The sequence below is a fragment of the Hoplias malabaricus genome, chromosome X2 (assembly GCF_029633855.1).
Source record: "Hoplias malabaricus isolate fHopMal1 chromosome X2, fHopMal1.hap1, whole genome shotgun sequence".
Taxonomy (NCBI): Eukaryota; Metazoa; Chordata; class Actinopteri; order Characiformes; family Erythrinidae; genus Hoplias; species Hoplias malabaricus.
Window position 1 is genome coordinate 52,092,774 of NC_089819.1, and position 12,234 is coordinate 52,105,007.

At 45.0% G+C, this 12,234-nt stretch overlaps 1 protein-coding gene across 1 annotated transcript in view; it reads right to left on the minus strand.

Annotated features, from left to right (window-relative positions):
• The window catches only part of LOC136676353 (retinal dehydrogenase 2-like), a 33,034-nt gene extending 24,773 nt beyond the window's left edge, over positions 1-8,261 (minus strand). The window contains exon 1 of the mRNA XM_066653298.1: positions 7,997-8,261. Within this exon, the coding sequence (XP_066509395.1) occupies positions 7,997-8,113 (117 nt within the window). The 5' untranslated portion in view covers positions 8,114-8,261. The remainder of the gene's footprint in view (positions 1-7,996) is intronic.
• Positions 8,262-12,234: the final 3,973 nt, after the last annotated feature.

Genomic DNA, 12,234 nt, shown 5'->3' on the forward strand with positions numbered 1-12,234 from the left:
ACACACTCTATCAGATTAGATCTGTTCAGAACATGTTATCCACAGAGAGAGCGGGAAATAAAGGGAAGGCCAAAGACAATAAAAGGGAGAGGTAAGAAGAGAGAGAGAAAGAGAGAGATGGATAGAGAGAGTCCTCACTGCGCTGCTTATAATAAATCACCCCCTCGGCGTGTACCTGTAGCTTGGGCGCTGTTTGATGTGGATCTCGGGGAGCGATGGTGCGTTTTGAAGTGAAAAAACTCCAGAAGTGGGGGTCAGGCTCTCGCCAGCCTGGGCCACTGACCCTCACAGTCAGACGCGGCCATATATTACACCGCCGCCGGACAGCACCCAAAGCAGGGGGCGCCCCATACGCCCCAGCTGCACTAGCTCACCCTCTGAAGGATTGATGGAGCCTCCCTCGTTCACGCAAGCTGTCCCCCAGATTAACTTACAAACCTTAAACTCTCCGGTGCAGAACACACTCGGATTGATGCTCAAACACTGTAATGCTCGCACATAAGGCCCTTAAACGTAACCTCAGACAGGGCACCGTGGAGACACCCACAGTTATTGTCGTGTGAGTTATTTGAGTCTCTTAATAATGACATAGTTACATTCTGAAAATGTACCTGACAAGTTCAATACAGTGTCTTGATACAGAACCTGCATGGAGATATATTCATGATAAATAGAAGTGAAAAATAATAAAGCAGTGGTAACTGTTAAAGCTATGATTTTTCACATTTTTAACTAACTACTTAGTAACTTAAGTTTGGTATTAAATTAATAAACCTTACACACACTATAGTACTTTCATCATTCATTATCTGAAACCCTTATCCAGTTCAGGGTCACGGTGGGTCCAGAGCCTACCTGGAATCATTGAGCACAAGGCAGGAATACACCCTGGAGGGGGCGCCAGTCCTTCACAGAGCAACACACACACTCACCCACACGCTCACACCTACGGACACTTTTGAGTTGCCAATCACCTACCAATGTGTGTTTTTGGACTGTGGGAGGAAGCCAGAGCACCCGGAGGAAACCCACACAGACACATGGAGAACACACCAACTCCTCACAGACAGTCACTCGGAGGAAACCCACGCAGGACACATGGAGAAAACACCAACTCCTCACAGACAGTCCCCGGAGGAAACCCACGCAGACACAGAGAGAACACACCACACTTCTCGCAGACAGTCACCCGGAGGAAACCAACGCAGACACAGGGAGAACACACCACACTCCTCACAGACAGTCACCCAGAGGAAACCCACGCAGACACAGGGAGAACACACCACACTCCTCACAGACAGTCACCCTGAGGAAACCCACGCAGACACAGGGAGAACACACCACACTCCTCACAGACAGTCACTCGGAGAAACGCACACAGACACAGGGAGAACACACCACACTCCTCACAGACAGTCACTCGGAGGAGGAACGCACACAGACACAGGGAGGAACAGGGAGGAAACCCACGCAGACACAGGGAGAACACACCAACTCCTCACAGACAGTCACCCAGAGGAAACCCACGCAGACACAGGGAGAACACACCACACTCCTCACAGACAGTCACCCGGAGGAAACCCACACAGACACAGGGAGAACACACCACACTCCACACAGACAGTCACCCGGAGCTGGACTCGAACCCACAACCTTCAGGTCCCTGGAGCTGTGTGACTGCGACACTACCTGCTGTGCCACCGTGCCGCTGCACTCTATAGTACTAAAATACTTAAAACGAATATCCATATGAAAAAAGTACAGCTGTTATATTTCAGTGAAGTTATCGTAACTATCTTCATCCGTGTTCTAACCCTGAAGAGCACATGCGCTGAGAGGTGTGTTCTTTCACAGTAATCGTTGTGAAAAACCCTGCCCCACTCTCACACTACATCAATAGTAATCAGCCGTCCACACTTCTTCATCCTCATCGGTTTATAAATAGTCTGACACTGTACTGCAGCTTATCAACAACCCAGCGGAGCACAGAGTTACACTATGTAAAAGATTAACCCAGAATGTGCTCACGGTCACTTCCTCCGCTTCTCCACTGATCGGCTGAATTTATGAGTTTACCCAGGGGTCAAGACTTTTGACTGGAGTCCTAACTGAGGCATGTGAGTGACATAAAGGAGCATATTGTCGCTGTCAGATCAAATCTGGGTAACTCTGGTACCTTTAAAAGACGGAGAAAAACATTCTTTTAATGTAATGTTAATGTTGCATGGTTTTAATCCCAGGTATTTTGGGTCATGTTTTAAAAACGGGGAAATTTGACCTGAAAAAAAGGCTGCTAGCATTTAAAACTAATATAAAATAAAAGACAGATAAACAAACCTTGATGTTATTGTTTCCCGATCATCAGAAGCTTGATGAACACCCTTTTCTGCCCTTCTCAGCTCTGGGAGTGACCACACAAACGCCCCTTGACAAGATTTACTCTCTTTAGATCTGCTTCACTTACGGCACAGACACAGCGTACATCATGAGGATGGTGGGAGGTAAAATTAGAGCGAGGGGATTCCTCCAGGTCTCTCTTCCATAGAAAGGTCCCGGAGCCTCAATCAATTACCTCCAAACGTGCAAACACACATTTAAACCTCTCTAAGATCTACCCCCTACCCCCACTGCCATCTGAGGGGCACAAACAGAGAAGGCATCAATAACTCCCATCGGAGGGGCTAATTTACGGCTTCCTCTGAGCTGCTCTCAGCCCAGTGGGAGAGTGGTCCGACAGAGACCACCTTCAGCAGAACTGACCTGAGTGCCGGACCCCGGAGCAGGCGACAGGACTAGAGTGTACAGCTGTGCTTTCGGGACTGTGGTAATAATGTAGTAAGGTTTATTAGAGTTTAACTACGTGATATGGTTTGATAAACGTTGACGTTGGGTTCCAGAATGAGTGTAAGTCAAGTTTTTTACGTTCGTTCAAACCTCTCACAGCCATTTTTAGGAAATAAAACGAAATACCGAAATCCTGTATAAAAGTAAAGCTGCATGTGTTTCTGTTATTTCTGTTCCACCACTGTTTAAATCTCCATTCACAATGGTCTCTTCAGTGTATTTCTACAAACAAACCTTTTTGTCCAATCTACCTCAATACTGTGGAGATGGGGCTTGAGGGGGAGCTCCCAGCGTGCTCAACGGCACCCCTTAAACTAATTTGGGGTTATTTTTGAGGTTTGTGTTTTGTTATTGTTTGTTGGATGTGTGTGTGTGTGTGTTTGGGCTTGGTGGGTAGCGAGATTTGTGGTTATTGGGGGCGCACCATTTAGCAGAAGGCTCTCTGCTAGTGTGGATCCCAAACTACTGCCCTGATCACATGTTATTGTTCAGTACGCCCTCCTTAGGGTGTTAATAAAGAGCATAAAAGGCAGTAGAGCTGTGTCTCATTTCCCCACCTCTGGTGATGTCACTATAACCTATTGATGAGGGCTAATCTGTTTGCTCTATAAGTTATTTCTAACTCAAGTTTGTCTCGCCATTTCAGCTGTTGACTGAAGACTACAGCAACACAATTCTGAAATAGATCCGACAAAGTGAGCTGCAGGTCAGATGTTATTTTCTAGACGTTATCTAATGTCTTATCTAAAGCTAGCAGCGGTTAGCCGCAGTGTGAAGGGAGTACAAAAAAAAAAAGCCTACTTCTGGTTCTCATTGGATGTTGGAAAACCAAGTACAGACTGTCATCATCTCGTACAAGAGCTAAGATTTTATGATGAGCTTCTGAGACAGAAATAAAGTAATCTGATTGGCTGGCTGTTGCTACACCAATGCCAGATGTCATGCTGAATGGACAGTGACATGTAATAACAATGTTGCACCCTCGCCGTTTGAAATATTATGTATGGTGTGCAAAATATCATCAGTTTACAAATGGGTTCCCGTTAAATTTAGCCTTTATTCTCTAAAACGAGGCTGAGATACAACTGCAGTTAAACCGTAGTGAGGCCAGCTGTTTACACTAATACAACACGCTGAGCCCAGTGTGGAGCTGCAGGATATTGAAGCAGGACTTTGACTTTGTGTAAAGGCCAATCACAGGGCAGCAGGGAGAGAAATAAAATCTTCATATCTAATCTCAGACACAAACACACACACACAAACACACACTCGCAGTAGAGTCAACACAAGAAAACTATCAGATAATGCTCACAAACCTGTGTTGCCGGGCTGGAAAGGTCATAGGGAAATACACACAGAGACAAATGTGTGGAGTGATAACACACCTGTACTGGTTTGAACTAATGCTTAAGCGCTTTAATAAATATGTGTCAACAAGAAAGCAGTTAAAAGCAGTTATTATTATGACCTGTCCTGTTATCTCCCACCGTCCATTCAGTCCAATACATAGTGGTTGTGATATCACAAACATCACAGCCCTTCCTCAGTTTACTTGTGAAGAAGCTGTAAGTTCATGTAAGTTTAGTGATAATGGAGGTTTTCTGTTGGCTATTGCTAATGCTAACGAATTGGGTGCTCTCCCTGGGAGGGTAGGACGGTAACCCTTCTCCCCATCACTATTCCCACTGCTAACCACCCTGAGTGTCTGTCCGCTGTCGTGGCGGATCTGAATATTTAGTATTCCCCTCTAAGCGCATTGAGCCGACCGGTGTTGCTGTGGTAACTGCAGTTCAAAAAGAATCGGTGGCTGAGTTTACGTGTCTTGGGAGGGCCCTGGGGTAGTTGGCCATGAGTGTGATTTGGGGGTGGGGGGCTGTGACTAATGATTGAAAAGACAATGAATCAAAAACCTGGGAATTAACATTTAGAGATGCAATAATACACCTCTTCGTGGGACAGTGAGGAGACGCATGAACTCTCTGAACTCGGTGTAAAACGCATGAGCCGTTAATGCTGGTGTATTTTCCGTCTCAGACTGTTGTAAGTTTATAAGTCAGTCTGTAACATCCCCCTGATCACACTGAGGGATTTAATCTTCACACACACACACACACACACACACACACACAAACAATGTGCTGATACGGGAGAAATTTACTACATTTGCCAACAAAAAAAGAGCCGTCCAGACCCTGTGTAGTGGGAGGGAAATGGGGAGTAGTGCAGTATTAAAAAAACACATATGGGTTCCAAACAAAACTCAAACAAACATTAAGACACTGGTCTGTGCTCGGGCAGAAACTGAACTGTTACAAACTTCACATTAACTCTCCAAACACTTCAGTCTTTTCACCGTTCAACAGATTGTTTCACGTTTGTTTCTGTATTTCAAATAAAAATGTTATACTTTATGCGCATTACTTAATGTACATTTAATTTTAAGTTTATAATTACACATTAATAACTTTAGCGTCTCCAAATTTCATTACGATAAACTGTGTGTGTGTGTGTGTGTGTCAGAGAGACAGAGTGAGTGAGAGGGACTAGACAGACAGGGAGACAGAAAAAAAACAAGGGATGAAGAGAGAGAGGAAGTGAGGGATAAGAGACAGAAAAATAAACCATGAGGAAAAATAGAAAAAAAAGGAGACAGAGGGAAAGAAAAAGAAAAAGAGAAAGTGAGATGGAACCGTGTGAAAGAACAAGGGAGAAAGAAGAAATGAGAGAAGAAATGGAGAAACAGATAAGGAAAAAAAATGCAGAAAACATACATGGGTAGAAAGAGTGAGATGGAAGTGTGTGGGGGGGGGGGGAGTGAGGGGAAAAGAGAAGAAAGAGAGAAGATAAGAGGGTGAGAGGGAGAAAGGGGAGATAGAGAAAACAGAGAGAAAGAAAGAGACGGAGAGGCAAAGTCAGTCAGTAACAGGCTGTGAGTGATGCTGCTTTAAGTAATGATTAGAAATCAGAAGCCCCTCCCTCTCCGTACGGCACTCTCTGTGGATGGCGCACATTCCTCAGAGTGTATACAGCAGGTAGAGCGCTACTCCCTCAGCCCACAGCTGGCCAAAACTTTACAGACACCCCTTACACTTAATGGCCTGAGCTATTAAGAGCTGTGTTCACCAAGCTCAAGACTAGAGGGGTATAAACCTCCCAACATTACGCTTTAGAAACACTTGTGTTTTTTAATTAATGTCATTACAATCAGAAGAAGTGTTGGATGGAGCTGCCGTCCACAAACTTTTGGCCACGTAGAGTAAATGACATGTTACTGGAAGCGGGCCTCTATCTGCTCTCGCTGCCCTTTGCCCTCTGGGTGCAGTAATACGCCGTCACCGCACACCACTGCACAGGCAGTGCCCCCCACTATCGCAGCAATAAAGTTATTCACGGCAAAGTTATTCACGTCAAAGACCCCCCTTCCACATTAATTTACCTTTAAAGGGGAATGCCACCAATGTTTAAAAACTTCGGCATGAGTGAGTCAGGTATGGTCACAGTGTTGGTGAGAGGAACCCGACGGATAAAGACTTAGATGGATGTACAATGAAGCAGTTCACATCAAACCACACAATTTCTATTCAGCAATATTTCAGTAACATCAACACCAGCTCTAAAGTCGTCCCTCTCAGGCTCACGGCCTTTGTACGCGAATATATTCGCATCCCAGGCTTTCCCAAGGAAATATGTACAGCCCCACACCACCCCTTCCACCTTCGTTATAACGTGACAAGTGTGGAGTGGGAGTGAAGTGACCCACACACACCTTCAGTGTGTAAAACCACACACAGCCCAAACATCACACTACACAGACCCAGCACAAGCCCCTCCACTCAACACCTCAGGGCACTTCGCCCTAACACTTTACACGACTTTCACCTAACACTCGCGGCACTTTAACACAACACCTCAGAGCTCTTTAACATCTTAGAGGACGTCCAGCGAGCACTTAAACAAGAGCACTTTAACACACAGCACCTCTGTGCAGCTCAGAGAACTTTAACCCAACACACTTTCACTGCCACACTTCACAGCAGTTCAGTTAGAAACGCTAAAGGAAACAGAACACAACATTTCTGCAGAAAAACAACACTTTATAGCAACATTTTAAAACACTTTACTGCAGTACATTAGAGAACCGTAACTCACTAGAACATTAGAGAACCATAGCAGAACATTAGAGAACTTTATCACAGCATTAGAGAACCATAGCAGAACATTAGAGAACCATAGTACAGAGAAATTAGTCCCTGCCCCGGAACTCGAGTTTGTACGTGTTGTAAACAATGAACACCATTCTGTGTTTTGAGTTCTGAGTTCTGAGTTCCGAGTGCTCTGCTCTGAGTTCTATGGTGTTTTGAGTTCTGTGTTCTAAATGATGTGTTCTGAGTTCTGAGTGTTGTGTTCTGACTGCTGTGTTCTGAGTGTTATGTTCTGAGTTCTGTGTTATGTTCTGAGTTCTGTGTTGTGTTCTGAGTTCTGTGTTGTGTTCTGAGTTCTGTATAGTGTTCTGAGTTCTAAGGTGTGTGTTCGAAGTTCTGAGTTCTGTGTTGTGTTCTGAGTTCTGTGTTGTGTTCTGAGTTCTGTATAGTGTTCTGAGTTCTAAGGTGTGTGTTCGGAGTTCTGAGTTCTGTGTTGTGTTCTGTGTTGTGTTCTGTGTTGTGTTCTGAGCTCTGTGTTGTGTTCTGAGTTCTAAGGTGTGTGTTCGGAGTTCTGAGCATTGTGTTCTGAGTTCTGTGTTGGGTTCTGAGTTCTGTATAGTGTTCTGAGTTCTAAGGTGTGTGTTCGGAGTTCTGAGTTCTGTGTTGTGTTCTGTGTTGTGTTCTGTGTTGTGTTCTGAGCTCTGTGTTGTGTTCTGAGTTCTGTGTTGTGTTCTGAGTTCTGTTCTGAGTTCTGTGTTCTGTTCTGAATTCTGAGCGTTGTGTTCTGAGTTGTGCGTTGTGTTCTGAGTTCTGTTCTGAGTTCTGTGTTGTGTTCTGAGTTCTGTGTTCTGTTCTGAGTTCTGTGTTGTGTTCTGAGTTCTGTTCTGTGTTCTGTTCTGAGTTCTGTGTTGTGTTCTGAGTTCTGTTCTGAGTTCTGTGTTGTGTTCCGAGTTCTGAGTTCTGTGTTGTGTTCAGTGTTCTAAGGTGTGTGTTCTAATGCTGATTCTCACCTGGCAGTGTTTGATGTCGGGGTTGGGGAGTGGACTAGGGGTCAGCCGGAGCGCGTGCAGCAGCGCCGCGGGCTCACACACCTCACCGTCCACTGCAGCAGCGGCACGAGCGGTCATCGCCTCCGAGAGAGAGAGTGCGTGTGTGTTTCCGAGAGAGTGTATCAGAGTGAGCGAGCGTGTTTTAGTTTAGTGTGTGTGTGCGTGTGTGTGTCTGCGCGCGTGCGTGCGTGTGTGCGCGCGGCTGCGTGTTAAACGAAGTTTGGATCTCGTCTCGTGTGTGTGAGCAGGTGTGAACGCCGCTCAGATTTTATTGGGCCGGAGCGGCGCGCGTGCGTCTATTTACATACAGGCCCCGCCCCCTTTCAGCACACCCCCTGAGCCCTGATGCACTCCCACCGAAGGAACATAACAGAGCAGATCTGGAGCTTTTCTCTTCCTCATGATCTCAGATTACATCAGAGACACACACCACACCCCACAGGAGTCACCCCCCGGGACACAGCGGTCAGCAGCGGACCCCACACTTCACTTCACTTCACAGCAGAGGCAGGACTTTACACAGAAGCACAGCGTTATTTACTCTAAACACATAGAGTGATTCTACACAGTTTATGTCCTAGACCGTTATCTAGAGCCGTGAGCACTCCAAAAAACATTGAATATATCAAAGGTCACTTGTCTTAGTGACTTCTTTCTTACTCTTTTATGGGGTTGAGTTAACATTCTCCAATGTTAAAGTATGTTGTGGTTCTCTAAAGTGTTACAGTTCTCCAATGCCTTTGATGAGCGTTCCCTGGTGTACGTGTGTCTTAGGGTTCTCTAATATTTTGTGTTATAGTTCTCTGATGTTACAGTACGGTTCTGTGATGTGTTTGGTTACAGAGAGTCAGAGTTAGGGTCTTTTATTTTATAAATTGTTAATAAACACCTTTAAATACTGGGTGCGTCCCAAAGGTGTGGTGTAGTAACTTTTAGAACCTTTACCTCCCACACAATCACCGACCACCTCCTCCTTCCTCCTTCCTCATGCTCATGGATCACTAATATTCTACATTTACATTACTATAACCCAACTACCTGTCATCACTTCACTCTTACTACTGTTCTGTCCTCTGTTGTGTCTCCGGTGTCGACCCGAGGAGGATGGGTTCCCCGTGTGAGTCTTGGTTCTTCCTCGTGTGCTGAGAGAGTTTTTCCTTGCCGCTGTTGCCGTTGGCTCGCTCATAGGAGGCTTGGACCTGGATCTCAGTGAAGCTGCTTTGTGACAACGTTCTGTTCCGCATTTAACCCGTCTGTGGCAGTGAACACACACCCAGAGCAGGGGGCAGCCATCCCCGGCGCCTGGAGAGCATTTTGGGGGTTCAGTGCCTTGCTCAAGAGCACTTCAGCCATGGATGTTCCTGTCTGGTGCTAAGTCTGGGCCTCTAACCATTAGGACATCACTCACATCTGAAAAACAGAAAGGAGTCAGAGCTCAAACTGATGTATCTTTGCATAGTAACACTTCATCACTTCCTGTTAATATGTACTGTAGTAACCTGTCTGACCCACACTATCAGCATTAGTACGTAGTATATATCTCACTGTATTAGTGTGTTGTACACGACTGGGACCCACACCGAGAGTCTTGAGTGTTCTGTAGAAAAAGCAGAGTGAGTTCAGAGCTGAATCCAACAGAGACTCTTCTCCAAACTGAGCCTGTTGTGTATGATTCTAGACTTTAAAATGGTTCTTGAAAGCAGCTTAAGACACAATCCTTATTGTTAAGGGTGTGGAATAAACGACATTTAGTATTGAGACAGTGCTTAGGACCCCAAGCCACCAATGTCAACTATAAATATATATTTAATGTAGAGTAAATATAATAAAACTGTGTTAAGTCCAGAGCTTCTCTCAGATGATTGTATTTTCAAATGTAGTCCTTAAAAGATGTTGTTCTGTGTCGAATTGTAAACACTCTGAGAATGATTTGAACAAATTACGTGGCTTTTCATATATGGGAGTGTGTGTGTGTTTGAGAGAGAGAGAGAAATAAAGGAGGGTTGGGGGACATCACTGTGCTTCTTTTATTAGTTTAGATTCATCTGCAGCTTCAGTGAAACTCAACATTGAAACCACTTTATACATTAAAACAGTAGGTGAAGGTGAAAGGTTTTCTTTGCCAAAGTTAGTCTTGCAGCTCCTACACACACACACACACACACACACACACACACACATCAGGATGTTCCTCAGCACCCCACATCCAGCCATCACAGTGTGCTTCCAATAAACATACACACCATCTGAAGCCCCTCTTAACACCCCAGAGTGTTTAGGGGTGAAGGGGATGATCTCACACACACATTCACACTCCCACAGTGGATTTACAACCACCACATCTTAGCAAAACATGTGGCTTATCAGCAAAACATCTAAATAAATACAGCAAATAATGGACTTCACACTCTATCGCAGCAGCTGAGCAGGAGTGAAAGGGCAAGTCCACTGGTATTTACAAATTTTCACATAATTCCGCTGTTGAGCGGTGAATTGAAATGGCTCACTGTGGAGAAGCTCAGATTCTGCTCACTTCACAGCGGTGATGATAGGAACCAGGGGTTTTATTGTCTATCCAAAGCCAGCAGTGAAGCTACACGAGTCTTCGGCCACTAGCATTAGGCAGCGTCTTTATCACAATTGAATTCAACATACATTTCGACTGGAAGCTTTTAAAGGCGTTAAAGTCTTCAGACGACTGTTTTCACATCAGGAGCTTTGTTTAAATCTTAGTCATTTAATAGTTATGCCAGAAATAATTGTGAATAATCAGTGGAGTTCCTGTGTAAGGCAGAAGAAACACATTCTGATGAAGTCTCCCTCACTGACGCAAACACAGGGAGGAGCTGTGTGTATCTCTAATTAGTCCTGACTTAGACTCGGTGTTGAATATTTATCAGCGCTCACAGTTTACCATCGATGTTCGTGCTGAGTACAAAATAAAAGTTACCTAAAAATCCATTTATGGGTTTCTTAACACACACACACACACACACACACACACACACTCTGAAGCAGAGTACACACTTTAATGTGGCATTATATATAGCAATTTGGCAGAAATATGCCACATGCAACAGGTAGTGTGTCGCACAGCTCCAGGGTTCTGTTTTCAAACCCCACTTTGGGCCCCCTATCTTTGAAGCGTTTGGTGTGTTCTCTCTGTGTCTGTGTCAGTTTCCTCCCACAGTCCAGGGTGTGTCCAGGCTCCAGACCCCAGTGAGACCTTGATCAGAATAAAAATGGCTACAGAGCATTAATAAATGAATGAAGTGCCACATTGGTTTAACTGGGTATTAAATGGTTTAGGAGTGTGTTCCTTAAAGAGGAGGTGTTTATTCATTTTCTGTTAAAAATAAGTACACAGTGGGTGCCATAACTTTTGCACATGTCTGAGAATGAGCAGTGTACAGAGGAGAGGCAGAAACATCGGCTTCATCAGGAACTAAATGGACGTTAATGAGGATTGTGGCTCTTGATGGTTGTTTTCCTCTTAGGCTCGAATGGGTGACGGTAATAACACTGTGATAACCCAAAGACCCCCTGGAGGCTTCTTATCTATCAGCAACTCACCATCCACACACACACACACACACACACAGAGAGAGAGAGAGAGAGAGACCAAAGAAAGACCCCACAAACACACTCACAGATAGAAAGAATCCCCAGACACACACTCTCACACACACACACGAAGGAAAGACCCCGTCCCCCACACACCGAGGAGAGACGTGTCGACAGTGTCTGCTTCACATCAAAGAGACAGTGATTAATTAAAGAGGAAAAGGTAAAAAGCTCTGAACTATTTCACACGCCCCCCACCCCCTCACTGCGTCCCAGTCCTCGTTCACAGCGCGCCCCCTTCTGGACATAACTGTCTCTCCCGGTCCAGATTTTCTCCTATTCCTTTTCGAACAGCTCCACCTTTTGGACCTAAAGGGCTTTACTGTGATTTCTGAGACCACGCCCCACCCACTTCCCTCCACCTCAGCGCAAGAGCGGGGCGTTTACTTTTCGCTTTCAAACAGCGCCCTCTCCTGGAAAAGTATATGTGTATATTATAAGAAGTCCCTGTTTTATTCTCAGACACCCCGCTCAGTGCCGAACTAAACAAAACACAGTCATTTTAAGAAATTATCTGGTTAGTTTTAAGCAAACTAAAACTAGTTTGTTGTTTTCAGATATTTTTTAAATTAATT